Source organism: Erithacus rubecula (genome assembly GCF_903797595.1).
Source record: "Erithacus rubecula genome assembly, contig: SUPER_Z_unloc_2, whole genome shotgun sequence".
Lineage (NCBI taxonomy): Eukaryota > Metazoa > Chordata > Aves > Passeriformes > Muscicapidae > Erithacus > Erithacus rubecula.
This window is the reverse complement of record NW_027635860.1, coordinates 12,252,083-12,269,636: the sequence shown is the minus strand read 5'-3', so window position 1 is coordinate 12,269,636 and position 17,554 is coordinate 12,252,083. Positions and strand designations below refer to the sequence as shown.

Here is a 17,554-nt window from a genome sequence, read left to right as displayed (position 1 = left end):
TCATCTTGACTGCCTTGTAGTGGTATTTTTAGACACTGATTGCTATACTTCATTTTTGTTAGAGTAGTTGTCTCTCAGTGAGTAAAAATAAGCAAAAATAATTTGAAAATCTTTTAATAGTTCAAAAAATATTTTTTAGGTTCAGAAATTTTATCCAAGGGTATGTAGTGTTTCATAATATGGTTGCTCTGCTAAATTATCTAATGATAATAAAAGCATCTTTTAGCCTCAGTGTCCGTTGACTCTTTGATTACATCTTATTTTCTGAAATGCCTCGTGAAATAGTACTAATAAAATACATTATAATGATTTTCCTTTTATTCATATTACTAATAATAGCAGTAAAGTCTCGTTACTAGGAATATGAAACAAATAATAAAAACACTTTCTCATGTCTTAGTTGTCTTAATTAGCCAGTTAACAAAAGTGAGAATGTTCTTCAAAATCATGTCTGACAGGAACAGAAGAAATTTTCCATGTATATTGTATGTGTTTAATGCTCTAAATCTTACCATATTTAAGAAAATGTGTATGTGTAAAACCTTGTATTAAAAAAGCATAGTTCTGGTGTAAATATTTATTTCTTTTCTTTGTGTATTCATGAGGTAAGGTAACCTTTAGCTAATGATAAGAATTGCAAAAATTTCTAAATATCAGGCTGTCACAGTTTTCCAGGGTTGAATATTTGTAATAGTATTTAAGGAACTGTAATTAAGGTGCTCTGTCAGAGGTGTGCTGTTTATTAGTAGTTGTGAATCTTCATTGTACATTTCAGAAGATGGAAACCGGGAGAGGACGAATAGTCATGAAGGACTATTGTTCAGTTATTACTTTGTTGTGAGCTGTAAGAATTAGATGGTTGCTTTTAAAAGATAAAATTGCCAGCATGGGCAGTTAGATAAGGAGATAATCTATTGGAGGTGGTAAGTGGAAGATGTCTGAGGATTTAGGTGTATCTTTCAAAAGTATGACAAATTCAACAATACTTATTTTCTTAAAAATTGGCAAGTAATTTAATTTTGTGTGCTGTTCAAGGGCTGATTTAAGTGTCAGAGTAAGTTAATGGGTAATTGACCTGAAAATTGAAGTTGAATATATTGGATTGGAAGAAATTCTTATAATTCATCTAATAAAATACACTTTTAAAAATGTATCTATATAGAAAATAGCACAATAGTCATGCTAATTAATGAACAACTGATCCACATGAACAGGACTGAAAAGGTTTTTTATGATTCTGTGATTCTGAGTTACAAACAATGCAGTTGGAAACATAGCATTGTAATATAAGCTTGGTCACTAGTACATAATAAGCTTCTATTTAATTTCATTAATTAATTCGTTTTAATTTTCTTGCTTACACAAACAAACAGCAAAAGTATAATAAAAACCTCTGTGTTTCATAGCATATTCATCACAGTCAGGATAAGGCAAATGAATGAGCTGTTTTCTCATCTATGCAAGCTTCTCCAGCAATGTGTTGGAACACCATCATCGTGTAGCATTTCATGACCTGATCAATGCTGACTCATGCAGTAATCACTGAAGAAATACAAACATGAATTTTAAATCACATTTTCTTATATTTTGTGCTCATTACAGTGCATTTATAGTTCTTCCCTAGAAGAAAGCTGTTAAAGCTTAAAATTTGCAACAGAAACTTTGCAGAGTAATAAAGAAATGGAAATTCACATTTGGTAATTTTCCGAAGTGCTTGTCTGTATACATTTCAAGCAACATTTCAAGCAACATATTCAGAGACTTAGGGGAATATCCATATAAAGACATTAAATTAAAAATAATATTTTTCTGTAGTGTAAACATGTAGTCATCTTCATTTTCAGTGAAATGTTTGGAGGCATTTGTAAAATGAAGAAACTGATATACAGTGCATTTTACCTGTGGAGTGTACTCTTGATATTTAAAAGTGATTTACTGACTTAGAGCAGTAACACATTTTACTGTGTTTTCCAGATGTGTGGAGGTGATTGCCAGAGAAGGACGGAACCTGAAAGAGCTGTATTTAGTATCCTGTAAGATCACAGACTATGGTATGTAATATGCCTATATCTTTATTTTTTGGTTAGTTTGAAGTAGAATTCACAGAGACTGTTATCAAAGCATTGGAAATTTAGAGATAAAAGATTTCAAAACCTTCATCCATAAAAATAGGAATTTATAAAAAGTATTTCACTTGCTTAAAAATATCTGTGGTTGGAAGTATAAAACTCAGTGTATATATTTGCTGCAAAGTATCCACATAGAATTGGTAATTACTGGGCAGACTGGGTAGGGTCCTCTTTGAATAGTCCTGGATACCAGGAGAACATTTCAGAGAAAATCAATTATGGTAAAAGAGAGAGGAGCATCTTAGGAGTTAAATGTCCTTTCTGATAGGCCACATAGAAAGACAGATTTTTTATTCAGTGTAGGAAAAGTTCCAGTGCTTGTTTGGAAACTGTCGCTGTGGGGAGACTGTGTGTCTTTTTCAAATAAGACACTGACCTTAAAAAAGACACGTATTTTTGCCATAAGACCAGATTCTCAAATGTCCACCTCCCACTTACTTGCCTACATTTCAGCAGGATTTACAAACTGTATATTTGAGATATTAATTCCAGGCTTGCTGATTATTTTGTTTCTCATTCACAATTTTTTTTAAACTTTATGGTCCCTAGATTTTAATAAAAAATTACTATGTTGAAGTGATAAATTACTATTCCAGTGGTTACAAACTCATTCTTCTATTTTTCTTTTCAAATTCTGCACTTCAGAGGGATTTGTACTGTGCATTCAAGTGTATGTTGTTCTGCAGATTTCTGTCCACAGTACTGGAGCCATGCAGCTTTTGCAGCTGCAGAACTTGGAGCATGCCAGAGGAGAGGGAGCACAAATCTTTACTGCCCTTTCCTCTGCTCTGCTGTCATTTATACTTCCATGGGAAGAACAGATGTCAGAGTTGAAAATGGTTTTTCTCAGCCCTTGTCCAAGATGAATTTCTGAATTTATGAAATGTCTTGTGGAAATTCAGGGAGGGAAATTGTCTGTGGAGCACAAGGTGATAATAATGAAGGTGCTTCTTGTCACTGCTGGAGGATGACAGGTGCAGGACAGGTCTGAAGGCAGACTTAGCCCTCTGTCTGTATACTGCAGATCTATGGACCCTCATCTTGTCCCTTCTGACTCTGACACCCCATGAGGAAAGGGTTATCATGGGCATAGTGGAATCCATGTCTTGAGGATCAATAATTTCTCAAATTGATTTCACCCTTCATTCACTGCGGTTACTCAGGGGAAAACATGATTTTTTCCCCCAAAGTGGGGAAACAACTGAAAAACAGAAGCAAAGAAACCTAAGATAGCGAAAACTATATTTATGAAAGAATAAAGAGAGAGAAAAGGTAGTGATAGAAGGCAGGAAGCATGTTTCAGAAAGAATGACTAGAGAATAAACGTAGCATTTGGCAGATTAGCTCTATCCAACCTCAGCTTCTCTTTTGTATACTAAGGCCCATCTGTCACTATCATGTTGTAATCTGCAGTCACTTAGCATCATTACACTCAGTTACTGGGACTTTGAGAATATTTTCTGTTGATAGTGTGGCTACAGTGTTTTACTATTCACTTAAAAATGCAACTAGTTTTGCTATTAAGGATCCAGTAAAACAGCTGAGATACTGATTTTTGATACTTTATTGACTAATCGATTCACATTACAGTCTTCAGCATGTATCAGCATGCCAACCTGACAAATAAATTCTGCTTTTAATCTGAGATGAAAATACAAAACAAACTGTAATAAAGTAGAATTTGTAAGCGTAATTTATGGTTTTGAAGGAAGTCGAGGTTTTGCCTTAGTTTAAAAATGTGATAGCAAGTGAATGTTAGTTAGGTTGACTAGAGTGTTGCAGTGTTGAGCCAGGCATCACACTTTTCTTGTTCATTTTCTGTTAATTCAGTTGAAGACTCTCTCATATTTGCATTTGTAGCTTTTGTAAGTTAAAAAACAAGCACCTTTCAGTGCTGCGAACTCTGTTCATTGTCGAATCTCCTTTATCCGAGAATCTGTCTTTCTTCTCAAGGGGAGAAGAGCAGCCACTGTTCCTCAGACGCTTTTGTCCTCAGTTGAGGAGCACATGCCTGACTTCTCAGGAAACATTTTTAGGTGGTGTCCCATGGTCTTACAAAGACTTAGCTTCACACATGCAGTTGTTGGGGCTCCACCAGGGAGTGTCAGAGGCTCTGTGAGGCTGTGACTGGGTGGGGGCACAGTCCTGTGCAACTGTGCTGTTTCTGATTATCCTGAGGGTGAAACACAGATTTGTCTTTGCTTTGACAACTAAAATCTTGACACCAGGTTGGTACATATATGGGATTTTGAAAGTCTTCTTTGAAGCTGGTCAGTGGTAGGTTTTTGTGCTATGAAAATCATCAGAATTTTGATGTCTGGGATAAGTTCATAATTGCTTAGTAACTGAACTGGGAAAGAAAGAGTAATATTACTAATTTCCAACAAAATTTTTAATCATTTGGTGCATTGATTTATCAATAATAATTTCAGTAGATAAAGAATAATTACAGCAAAAACTGTTATTGTTGTCCTTCAGTTAACTTAATAAGGTATGTATGTGTGGTAATTTTGTGTCCTCTAGAGAAGTCTGTGAAGCATGATCTTTGTAATTTTATTAATTTCCTTCTTTTATTTTTCTAATTTATGCATAGGATAGATAGTATACAAAAGTACCAGGCATACATTTTTTAATGTAGTTATTGTTTTCAAAGTGCACTAAAATACTACATTTTCTTTGGAAGCCTAAAAGATTAAACAAAGCCTGCTGCACTTCTTTATAGTATACAGACAGGTGGGATTCAAGTAAAAATTGAAGTATGTGTATACATACTGAGAGCTGTTAGCTGATAAGAAGAAAAATTCTTTATTTCATGTTACATTGCAAAATTAATAATTCTGTACTTCTGTATATGAAAAATGTGTTTTGTTTACTTCTGAAAGAAATTATGTTATTATATCCTTATATAAGTCTAGCATAATTTTCCCAAGATGTATTTTTAATTCATGGTGTCTTGTAAAATGCTAGGATGTTGACAATTAGCTAAATAATCATTAGAATGCATCTAGACTGACAGGACATAGTGAATTGCTATAAAATTTGAAATAAACACCTGGTTGCCCAAGAGCAGAGACAGAGTGAAGTTAAAGCTAAACATTAGTTCCTTGTAACGTTTTGCCCTTTTGTTAGGCAATCATGAATTAAGCATGGATTGTCAGTATTATCTTTGAATTTCCTGCCTTTTGTTGATTTGTGTCACAACCTTAACTTTACTTAAACATAGTGGGTTTTGTGTTTAAGCTTTTCCTAAGAAGTGGTAAGGAAGCGGGACTTTTCTCAGCTGTGGGGAGACTGTGTGTCAAATGAATTAGGTTGATGAGGAGATGCAGAGCGGTGAGCTAGGGCAGCAAGCACACACAGAATTGTGTAACTGTCTCTTCAATTTTATGCTCTAGTTCTGGGTTTTATTGATATCCTTAGTGCTGGGAACTTGTTTTAAGTAAATTATTACTTATCAAGTTTTGTAATAGTGCAGCGTACTATGCACTCTGAAACACAAAAGTGAGATTTTGTGCTCAAAGATAAAAAGATTCAATGAAACTAGTCTGTGAAACAGGAGTAGATGTTTTAAGGGTCTGATCTTGCAGTAATGTTAAATGCATTTTTACTAAGAATTACTTTACAACCACATTCTTTGCAGTAGTGAAAGATAAAAGTCTAATGCTTTACTTCCACTTTATAAAAGCAGTCAGACCAGTGTTTCCTCTGTAAGTGCAGAAAATAATTTCAAGGGGAAAGTGCCCAAACACCATCCCCCCAAAAAATAAACCCCTAAAGAAATCACCTTTGAAAAATGTTTGACAGGAAGTGTTCAAATCCAGCACTTTGTACAGCTGTGCCTTGCAAAATCACCAAAGAGCTTTTTGAAAAAACAAAGTGCCCAAATGGTCATTACTAGGAGTGCAGTTAGCAGAGTGCAGGGAATAAATTGATCTCACAATGTTGCCTGTCAAGTAACCTGCAGAAGATGACAGTTGTCTTCATAGTTACCTTGTAGAATTTCCATTACCTAGTAGTTCTGGATTTTGTGTAACTTTAAAAGTCTCTATTTCTAGCTGTAAAGTAATTGCACAAAGCTTTTCAGTAGAAATGCTTGGCACAAGGAGCTGAGATGAACTGTGGTTTTTTGCTGAAAACTGTAAGATTCTGAGTATTGAAAAGGAGCTCTCTAGATGTGTACCCTTTTTCTTTTCTAAAATGGATAGTATTCCTTTTTCGTATTGCCTGTTTTTGACATTTAATGATGCATTTAGTGCTCTGGGAACACATGGGGGTTTTTAAAGGTTTTTCTTCTGCTGAGGGTGTTTGCTGAAGCAAAAATATGAATTTCAACAAACTATAACGGAATTATATAGTTTTCATATTAAAATGTTATAGATAGGGCATAGCTGTTACAAGTTGAAGTCTGGAGGAATAAGATAGCATTTATACTGAATCAAGTCCAATTGTCACAAGGAAAAAACAACTGTAACTTGCACTTATTTTTCATAGCTGGATTATGGATTCTTGTCACAGAAGTGAGATACTACTAACAATGTTAAAACAGTTTCCCAAGATATTGTTAAATTCTAATGTTTAAATATTTAGGATACATATGCTTTCTATTTTAAAACAGAATATTTTAATTATCAAGGGATCAGGTTGTCCTACTGAGAGTTTCTTGCGTTTTCTCTCCAATATTTAGCATTTGTCATGTAAATTATAAAGAATAAGCATGCTGTGGGTATTTCCACAAAAATGAAAGTTTTGTGTCTGCTTCTCGCTTGGATTGGCAAATGTCTCTAAGGCTTGATCTCACTAAAACTTTCTTTCTTAATATTAGCTTTTTTAAATCTAATTTTAAAACACCATGTCTTCTGTACAATAGAATTCAGAAGGCAAATACATTTTGGGGGGGGATAAGAGCAGTGTTTATGAATAGACAGAACAGAACAAGTGGCAAATACATTTCTGAGTTTAAAATATTTAATCCTCACATTTTACTGGTTTGCAATCCCTTCATCAATTTATATAATTTAAATAAATATAACTTTCATTTTGTCTGTCAAAATTATTTTGAATTGTTGCTATATGGAATTCTAAATTTCTCTTCTCTGAATAAATCTTTCCCCTATTAGATTTTCCTATCCTGTGTGTGGTTCTTTCTCTTTTGCACTCTTTTAATAATGCAATGAACACAGTGATCACACTGACATCCATGTTTATGCTTGTAGGTAAATGTTCATATAATCTTTTAAGGACCAGGACCTCTGTTACCTTTTTTAGTGACGTTGTATATGTTTTGTATATATGTACATTTGTGCTTGTATAAAATGGTGGCAATACATTACAGTACATAGTAGTATCTGAGTACTACATATATACATACATATTGCTTTCTTATAGACCTTTTCTCTTCCTTTGCACAAAAACATTTTCTCTCCAGTTTTTGTTCTGTTAGGCTATTCAGAAACCTGAATTCACTGAAGTAGGTCTGCTGGATTGTTGATGTTTAGTGCCAAGTTTTGAGGTTCTTTTCTTGCTTCTAGTATTTGTTTTCTGTGCATAGGTCACAACTTTAACCCCAGGAGACTGTAAGACTTAAATTCCCTGAAGAGTAAATAAGTGGCAAGCAATCTGTACCCTCTTGTATGTATTAATGATACTTGCTAACTTACAAAATCTAGCAACTAGTAAGGAGTTTCTGTTTGCTTTTGGCATTAAAATGTTCGTTCTTTCTGAATTCTGAAGCAAATATTTCCATAGAAACCCTGATAATTATGAGGATCAGTGAAAGCTTATTCAAGCAACAGAGCTGAGTTTCAGAGTTTTATGTAGTTTAACAAACCAACAATACTTATTGCAACTTACTGCCTCTTCCTCCATTATAATAGCATTACTGTTTATGTTAGAGTGTACAGTGAGAAGTTGGAGTCTTTTCACATATTTCAAAACATCTGAAAATTTCCCTTCAGCTAGGAGGAAAATTTACTGTGTAGAGCTTTTGTAAGGACATTTTAAAACTTGTTTGGTTTTATATTTCTTTATTGTCATCTTAGTTTGGAGTAGTTGCTTGCATGGAGTCTTGCAGGTATTGACACCTAATTTTATTTCCATAAGGGATCATGTTGGCAGTGAAACTAAAAGACTTGTTAATATGAGTAAAGATAGCTGTGTATTGATGTATTTTGGGAATGGAAGCCTAGCAGAGGACATATTTTTTCAGTTCTGTTAGGAACTTTTAGGAATGTTCAGGAATGAATAGAAAACCAGTCACCTATCTGTAGAAATCATTAATAAGGAAAAGTCAAATCAAAACTTTATCAAAAGTAATTCCTGAAGCAGAAAAAAGCTCTTGAACAATCTCGTCAGCACCATATATAATTCATAACTATCAAAACCCCAAATTTTCTTTTTGTGTAAGTTTTATCTGTATTCCCAATGTCACAAAAATGGCATGCAGTTTTCTTTAGAAGTTGATTTGAGATACCACTGTGCATCTTCAAGACCCATACAGTGAGATAAACTACTGCAATACCATATTTCTCAAATAACAGACAGTTGCAAATCCTTTGTCCTATGGTACATAATAAAAGATTTTCTATATAAGCAATGAGATGAGACAAAATTTCAAACTACCTTTTGAATAGTGCAAGATGGGTTGTCCCCCTTAACCTGTACCCTTGAAAATAATGCAGTATAATAGCCAGCTGGAGGAATCGATGTAGGTACACCTTTGAATCGTCAAGATGAACAGAGCAGAAGCCTATGATTTGTACACAGCTTGCTCCCAGTTGCTTGTTCTGACTGTGGAAAACAGAGATATGTTATACTTCAGATTTGATTTGTCTTGTAGAGAGATCCACAGGTACTGTTATTTTAATTTAAGCTTTTCTGTGGGAAACATAGTGCTTTGTGATGGTATTTCAATTCTTTGATGCAAAATTTGGCAGCAATTTATCAGGCATAATAGAAAGTTTAATTTTGTGCTTTTTATCACTAGAGAGAAGTGTGTAAGTTAATCTTCAGGAAAAATGCACCTCATTTCTGAGTTCCAAGACACATATTTCTGATACAGCAAAAATTGAAATGGCCACAACATCTGCGTGTACTGACAGAAATACATTTTCAGGTTTTTGCTTTATTTACTGTGTTAGTAGACTATAATATAATACTGAATTTCCATTTAACTCAAGATCTGATTTTTGTTCTCTTGTGTTGTATTTTCTCCTTTATGTGTGACTAAAAGAGAAATATATAGCTTTAATCCTCCAATGCACTTGTTAACCCCAGTGTTAAAACCAGGGTGCTGGATGCCTCTCCCAGTGAGCTACTGAACAGCAGAAGTATTATATGTAAACACTTGACTGTGGAGCTCAAGACTGACTTAAAGCACAAATGAATGATTACATGTAAATTGTGCAATTATGATCATATTATGAACATTAGGTCATTGTTGTTTTTTGGTTTTTTAATTTTGATTTTGCCCCTCAGACTACCAGCAAAGTGTATTGTCATTTTATACCTTCATTTCAAATGGTATCTATTCTGTCACACTGCAAGGAAGAATACCAATTCTAATAGAACATTTGATTTGCAGTCAGAGATAGATTACTTAACAAAAACCAACAGTGAAATTTTATTTAGCATGAATTTATTTCTGGCTTAAATATTTTAAAACTGTTATATTTTCTGACAAGCACCAAATTAAAGCTCATACTAATACACTGTTGCTATAATCCAGTTTTAAATTTAGTTCATTGTACTTCTGAATATGTTTGAAATTTGTCCCTAAGCCACATTATTTGTTGAGTAGCTATTATGATATACATTAAAAAATCCATACATTTGGTACATTTAAAATTATTCATATAAACCTAGTATTAGTCTCAGAGGAGACTGATGACTGATGGTTTGCAGTTGGTATTTACTTCTTCAAAATTCTAGGAGCCAGTTTTATGATCCCACTTTTAACTGCACTATAAAACATATTTTCAAATTGCATTTTAAAGTTACTGTGTTTCTACAGTGTTTCTACAGCCTAAATAAAAGAGACTGTTTTCTTCAGCTGGCATCCAAAAGGGACAAGCTCATTCACAGTTCTTAAACATAAAAACTGTTGTTTGAACTTAGTAGGTAGTAAAGTAATTTCATCATAATTGCTCAAAGTAAGTTAAATCTTTAAAAACATTCGCTTTTTAGTGGAAGAATTTCCTTTCCATATTCTGTTTTGTATATTCTCTTGGTTTGTTGTTGAATTCCAATAATACTTAAATTACTCGAGAAAAATACAGTTTTGACCATAACCTGTCTGCCTGCCTTAAAAAATTCAAATAAAACACTTTGTAGACATATCAGTAGTGTAGTTATTTCAAATGCCTAAGTTCAAAAACATAATTCTTGTAATGATTTCTGTAGTCTTCTATAATAAGATTGTGCTAAAGGAATGAATACCTAGAAATGAGTTTTTTCTTTAAATACATGAAAAAATAGAGATTAAGATTTTGATATAGCTAACTAAAATAAAAAGGAAATTAAATTGCTAATACCACAGCAACATGATAAATAGTGGTTTAGAGCTTTTTTTTAATTAAAAACATGAAATGTTCAATTAAAATTGTTCAGTGCTTCAATGTTTTTAACAATTGGAAGGAGAACATGAAAACAAATTCTAAATTTACTACATATGTGCCTTTTGACATATAATGAGGTCTCACTATGAATATGCACTAACAGCATATTTTAGAAGGATACTATTAACATTATGTTATATGTAAGTATTGGTTTTGCCACATGCTTAAATATCACATAGTAGGGACTTGATCATTTTAAATTCGTAGTAGTTCGAAACATCAATTACAATTCAACAGCAAAGTACTTACTAAAATATTTAATAACGTGTTTTTATGAACTTGTCTAAGAACAGAGGATGCATCTGAAAAACATTTAAATTTATTTAGTCAAATGTAATGAGTGGCACTTCCCTCTGCATTCCTGTAATTGTGATGCTGGATTAGCTTTGTTATGACAAAAGCATTTGCTTTTTACATATGTAATGAATTATATAAAGAAATTAATGCTGTCTTTGTAAACTGTAAACTCTTCACAGCATAGAACAGAGTGTAGAAGCTGTTCTGTTACCAATGGAGGGAATGTGATTTACTTCAGAAATAATCAAGTAATCATTGTGCTTTCCAAATTTATTAAATTGACATAAAAATTTTCTTTTGGTCAACTTTTGAATATTCAATATTTGAAGAGTTTTCTATAAAAAATTTATCTCAAAGTAGCTTTTAAAGTATATATTTTAGTTTCTCTTAAGTCAAGTGGAATCATTTTAGCTTTTGAAAGGTCAAGTATCTTTCCAGAACACTCAGACAGCAAGATTACTTTATTTGTAGTTCTCTTTGGCTTGGTGCCATCATCCCTTATGTTTAGCTATATATACTGAACTGTATTTCTTCTAATTACAAGATGCCTAATACAGAAGGGTAGGAAAGTATGTCCAAAAATGTGATGCACAAGATTGTTAGCCCAAAGAGAAATGATGAAATATGGTTAAAGAGAATTGTTGAAAAGTGTAAGAAAATAATTCTAATATGTCTGGAATTCTAAATAATGTGTGGTTTGGGATATTTTGTTCATTTTTGCGTATTTTGTAATAGGTAAGTGAAATATATTCCGTTATGTCAGCCTGCCTAGATACGTCTAAAATGAATACAAATATGGGAATGTTTAAATGTTATTATCTAGGCATAATGATCCAGATTACAAATTTACAAGACTTTTCAGTCATCTGAGGACATTAATACGTTTTTTTTGGGGAAGGGGGAGTGGCAGGTAGGTGTCCAGGTTTAATGTTTTGTTGGGATTTTTTAAAACTGTTTCTAAATAGAATGTATGATATATATGATGCAACTCAGTTATCTTTTGGGAACTCAGGTTGCATTTTGTATAAATAAGTTTATTTTGGAGATATAGTAAAAGCATCTCCTTCTGTTTCAAGTATGAAATCAAGTATGTTCCTTGATTAAATCTGTAGGTCTAATTATTACTGATAATTGTCTAGTAAAATTTATGTTTAAAAATGTGTACTCTCTCAAATAACCTAATTAATTAAAGCATCTTGTGTTATGAGTATGTGTATTAGTCAGCCTTAAACAGAAGTATTTTCTTAATGTAATGGAAAAAAATATTATCCTGAAGATTAGCAAGCAACCACTAAACAAAAAATGTCAAGGGTGAAATCAAGTTGGTATAATCGATAAATCATATAAATTTTGATTGAAGGAGACCTGTGTTGCATCACTCAGTCCAGCCAGGCACCCAGGATGGGCATGTCACCAGCCCTTCATCAGGTCCAGTCTGGCTTTCTGTGGTTCTGCTGTGCCTGGATATTTCTTTGAAACCTCTATGGACAGAGGATCAACCATGTGTCTCTGGACATTTTATCAATGCTTCATTACTCTGCTAAAGACTTTTGTTTTTTCCCTCTAATGCCCAACCTAAATCTCACATCTAACTGTGGTCTTTGACCTTGCTACATGTTTTGGTGAGCTGTGGATGTGCTTTGACTCCATCCTTTTTTATAACTACCAGTACAACTCAGGTCTTGCCAAAGTATTTTATTTGTGGGAAGAAGAAAAATGTGTTAACCTGAAACTTTTTAAAAAAATATATATATAATTAACAAGTGTTAACAAATAAGAATAACTTTCTGTTTCTTGGTTAGTCAACCAATGGCTCCTCCTATTAGGAGCTTTTTATGCTGCATATTTATCACACTGAATTTTTCCTTAGGCCACAAGCACTTATTTCACTGTTACGTTTGAACTTACTATTTAGAGAAAAAAAACAAATGCCTGGTGAATTAATTATATTTGTTTTCTTTTTTCAGTTAACATTGAATGTCATTAAAAATCAGTGACAGTGTTATGTTGCCTACAGCTTTGTTTTAAATATGTGGGGGATATTGGGGAAAAAAAGTAAAATCTCTTTCTGGCTGTTTGTACATTGCTACATTTTCACGTTGGTAAAACACAATTTCTTTCACTTTCCTTTTGTTTTGAAATCAGGCAGGATGAAGAAAACTCATTAATATTTGAGCAGCAATAAGTGCTCCTATATCCTAAGCTACCAGTTTTGCTAGTACCATCTATGTCATGAAAAATGAAATCAAGGAGACCATAGTGTTTAGCTGTGCCTACCCAGTAAAAGAACATATAGCATAATTAACTGTAATCAGTTGCTGGTCTGGTGCACAAAATCTGAAATTATGTGTGTTGTACATCTTCTATGCTCCTCTAACTTTTCATGTGACTCTCTGCTATCTCCCTAAAAACATTGGTTTGTACCTTTTTTGCCAGTGAAGTTCGTAATGTAACCTTTACATTCAAGTTGAATGTAACCTTTATGTTTAGTCTATACTTGGCTCCTTTTCATTCCTTCCACCACCAATAAACTTTGTTATCTGTTTTGGTGTACCAGATTTTCTTAATTGATATGAAAGAGGAACAGAAGTACTCAGTGGTTGGAAGATATTTTCAGACCCGTGGAGAGTTGTGGTCATAACTAATGATGTCCTAAAGTGGCCCTGCTGCAGCTACATTTTAATCACTTGGGCAGAGGAACGTGGAACTTCTGACTGAAAACATGTTATCATTCAGGGTTTTAGATAGGCCAGGCAGAATGAGGACACTATAAATGAAAAGGTGTTTGAAGCTATGTCTTTCAGGAAAAATGATTTCAGTAGCATATTCACAATTTCACTGCCTATTCTTTGATTTGTGCAATTTAGTTACATCAGATTTTCACCAGTCAGAATTACAGGGGTGGGTGTGTTTTGTGTTGGGTTTGGTGGCACTGAAGCCTACAAGTAGTTCTTTAGTAGTAGTTCTGTAATGACTCATGAAGGACTTTGTTCTTTCTGTGCCCACATGGAACTGTTCCTATATATGCCAAGAAAGTGGAAAAACATGGAATTTCAGTGAAGATGACCTGCTTTATTTAAGGAATACTTTGAAGCTATGAAACAGTACCTATTTGAGCAAAATGTTGAGGTATCTGTTTTTATCTGTAACTCCATGAAGTGATGCTTGTGTATGTCACCAAAAGAAAATATAGCACCCACTAATTTCACTTTGGCTGCCTAGATGATCTCTTTTGTTTCTCTTCTGTTGTTTTAAGGGCATATCCGTTCTTATTTTTCCTAGATGTAGTTCAACAATTCTGTGTAAACAGAATTTGTTTTCTCTACCATGCTGTGTTCTTGTCATATAATTAAAGGAGGAGGATAAAGAAGGCATTCTAATCAAATGTAACTGCTAAGAAAAAAGAAGGAAAGAAGAAATCTATTTTGTCCTTAAACAATAAATGTACAAGTACATTTTAGCACTAGTAAAAATTGCAAACTGAAAGAAACATAATTCATTGAGGTCACTATTTCTTCTGCAATCCATGTTTTCTTATAAACTATGATTTATGACCAGTGAGGTTTTGCACAGGTTTTCTAAAAGAGACTGAAGATACACAGGCTTTGTGTATATATATTTCTGTATATATGCACAATACCTTTTTCTGATCATATGTAGATGGGTTTGCCACCAGTCATGTGTTTGCACATATATTTGGTTATCAAGGTCTGCACATGCAGGTACAAACATGCACACAGAAAAAACACCTTGGATTATGTTTGTTTCTTACATAGTCATAATTGAAAAATTGCCTTTAGAGTGCACACATCTTACAAGGCTGTCTTTAAGGGAAAGGAAAAATTAGATAGCAGTTTAACTAATTTTTTTACATATTTGACTTCTAATGCAGCTGAGCATTTCCTAAGTCAGATATTGTACTGGTAAATTTCACATGCATTCCTGTTATTTTTTAATCAAAATAAAAAGGTCAACAATGTAGTGTTTCTAGTAAAATAAAGTACTATTTGATTACTTTCTGCTAAAGCATAATACCACTTAATTTGATTTTAGGAAGAGGGAGGTCTCTAATGGAAAGGAAATGGACTGTATAAATTAGGTGTACCCTCTTGCATTTATCCCTGTTCATGCAATTACAAATATTGTTGCTACTGCCAAAGAAAGAAATAACAATGCTTGAATTGTGAACTGTAATGAGCACATATATATGAAATGCGTGGGCACAAAACCTTTTTCAAATTTACAAAGTGCCTGAATCTCTCACTGAGATATCTACCCAAAATGCAGTATTGTAATAAATAAATAAAAAATAAGATCAGTCTGAAAACTGTGGGGTGTAAAGATACAATATATCACCCAAGAACCTAGTTCCCCAGATCTTGGAGATATATTAATTATCATATTATGATCTTGTGGAAAGATTGTTTCAGATAAAATACAGAAACTGTGTAATACTTTTTTAGCATGCGTACACAAAGCTCTTCCTTTAGGTGAGTGAAATTGCCTATCCACCCATCTCTGCTCCATTCCTCATGTAAGATGCTTATGATTCTCTAATCATCACAAGTGCAACTTTGTGTATTGTCACTCATCTGATTACCAAAGATTCCAGCACTAGAGATTTTAAAGCACATTGCAGTTTGCAGATAAAAAGTCTGTAATCTTGAATCAGGATTTAACAAAGAAGCATTTGTGTAGTTCCTATGGGAAGTGGCTTAGAACTGCACACAGACATTAAGCTTATTACTGTACTTGATAATGGAGCTGCTGACAGGTCTTTTGTTGAATGAGAGTTGGTGCACATCAGAATGTGAAAGATGGAAAGCCTTAGGTTTTTGGGTTTTATTTTGGTGTTTTCGTTTTGTTTTGTTTTTTAGGGTTTTTTGTTTGGTTGGGGTTTTTTGGTTTTTTTTCTGACATAGACTTTAAATCTTGAAGGTCTGATGATATCATATAGGAAATTGAAGCAGCTTTAGATGTATGGGAATAAAATCAAAAGAATTCGAAATAAAACCAGTCAGTCACAGCAATAGTATGTGCAGCTAAAGTTTAGGAAAAGAATCCTTGGATTTTTTTTCTGTCAGCTGTAATCTTGATAAGTTTAGGAACTCAGAAAATGTTTTCTCCCTTCTTTTAGCAGTTTTAATTGATTACATAAAACATTTTCAGGTTCTGCAATACTGAATACAGAGTTTATAATACCTTTCTACTCTCTTGATAGTCTTGAGGCAACCTTGATCTGTTTTGGGAGTCAGCAGCATTCACTGTTACTTTCCAGAATACTTGGAGAAAAAAAAAAATTCAAGTGTTAACTCTGGTTGTTGCAAATTTTGGATAGATATTGCTGAAATAAGTCACTTTGGGTAAAGAATGCTATTGTAGATGCCTTCTTATCCACACCTGGCGTTTTTTCACTTTCCTAATGTTTTCATAAGTGCAATGTGGGTATTTTCAGTGTCTTCCAAAGTTAATAGGCCAGCCACTTTTTTTTCTCTGACAGTCCAAGTCAGATAGCAGGCTCACCTGATACTGGGTGGTGGCGTTTGGGAATAAAGGAGAAGAGGGATCAAGGAGTTTGGTCACTCCCACAGTTTGACTGGCCCACACAAAGTTCAGATGCAGTTTCAGCAACAGGAATGTGGATGGTGACATGGCTGGATGGGGAACTCTGAGCTCAGACACTCAAAAAAATTGCAGAATAGGGGATCCCTGGGATAAAAAGTACTCGTGGATTAAAGCATAGATACTTTTGTCTCAGGAAAGGAGAAATAGCAGGTATGGATTTTAGAGTGGAAGGACTATAGCACTCTGAGCTGGGAGAGTGTCTTCGTAGGGGTTCAGGGTAGCCCAGGCCACTTTTTTGCTTGGGGAAAAGAATACTAGAGGCATGTACTGCTTTCCTTCTTGTTCCCTGAGTAGGAATGTTCATTCCCAACCCATTCAGCTTTTATGTTCCTACCAGTAATGTTGTATGAAAGAGTGCTTTTATAAATACACCCTCTTGCTCCCAAATGTAAATGTTTGAATGAACCTTATCTCTATTATGATTAAATTCTTTCTTTTCCAGGTGGAGGCTGAGTACTAGAAATGGAATCAATTTGTGACAATGTTTCATATATTCCAAAGCTTTTCTTTTCATTACATGCTTTAGGTGATCAGTGTTGCTAGTCAGGAAAAAGGTCTCAGAGTGTCAGATAGGTGTTAAGAAGCCCTTGAACCTCTTATAAACACTGCCAGGGTGCAAAATGTCATGAAGTAGTAGGATATTGGAGTCAGAAACTTTCACGAAGTCAGGCACTTCTCACTGATATTTTTCATTCCTCATGGCTGTTGTAAAACCAATCATTTACCTTCACATTGTCTTTTAGCTATGCTTGCCCCTTAGATTTACTCAGAATTGTGTCCTATCCTGCCTAATTTCTGTATCAGCGATGTGGACAAGGGGATCAAATGCCCTCTAAGTCAGATTGTTGATCTGTCAGAGGGCAGGAAGGCTCTGCATAGGGATCTGGACAG

At 34.0% G+C, this 17,554-nt stretch overlaps 1 protein-coding gene across 1 annotated transcript in view; it reads left to right on the top strand.

Moving 5' to 3' along the window:
- FBXL17 (F-box and leucine rich repeat protein 17) overlaps positions 1-17,554 on the top strand; it is a 266,011-nt gene that overhangs the window by 172,791 nt on the left and 75,666 nt on the right. Inside the window, exon 7 of the mRNA XM_079331057.1 lies at positions 1,975-2,051. Within this exon, the coding sequence (XP_079187183.1) occupies positions 1,975-2,051 (77 nt within the window). The remainder of the gene's footprint in view (positions 1-1,974; positions 2,052-17,554) is intronic.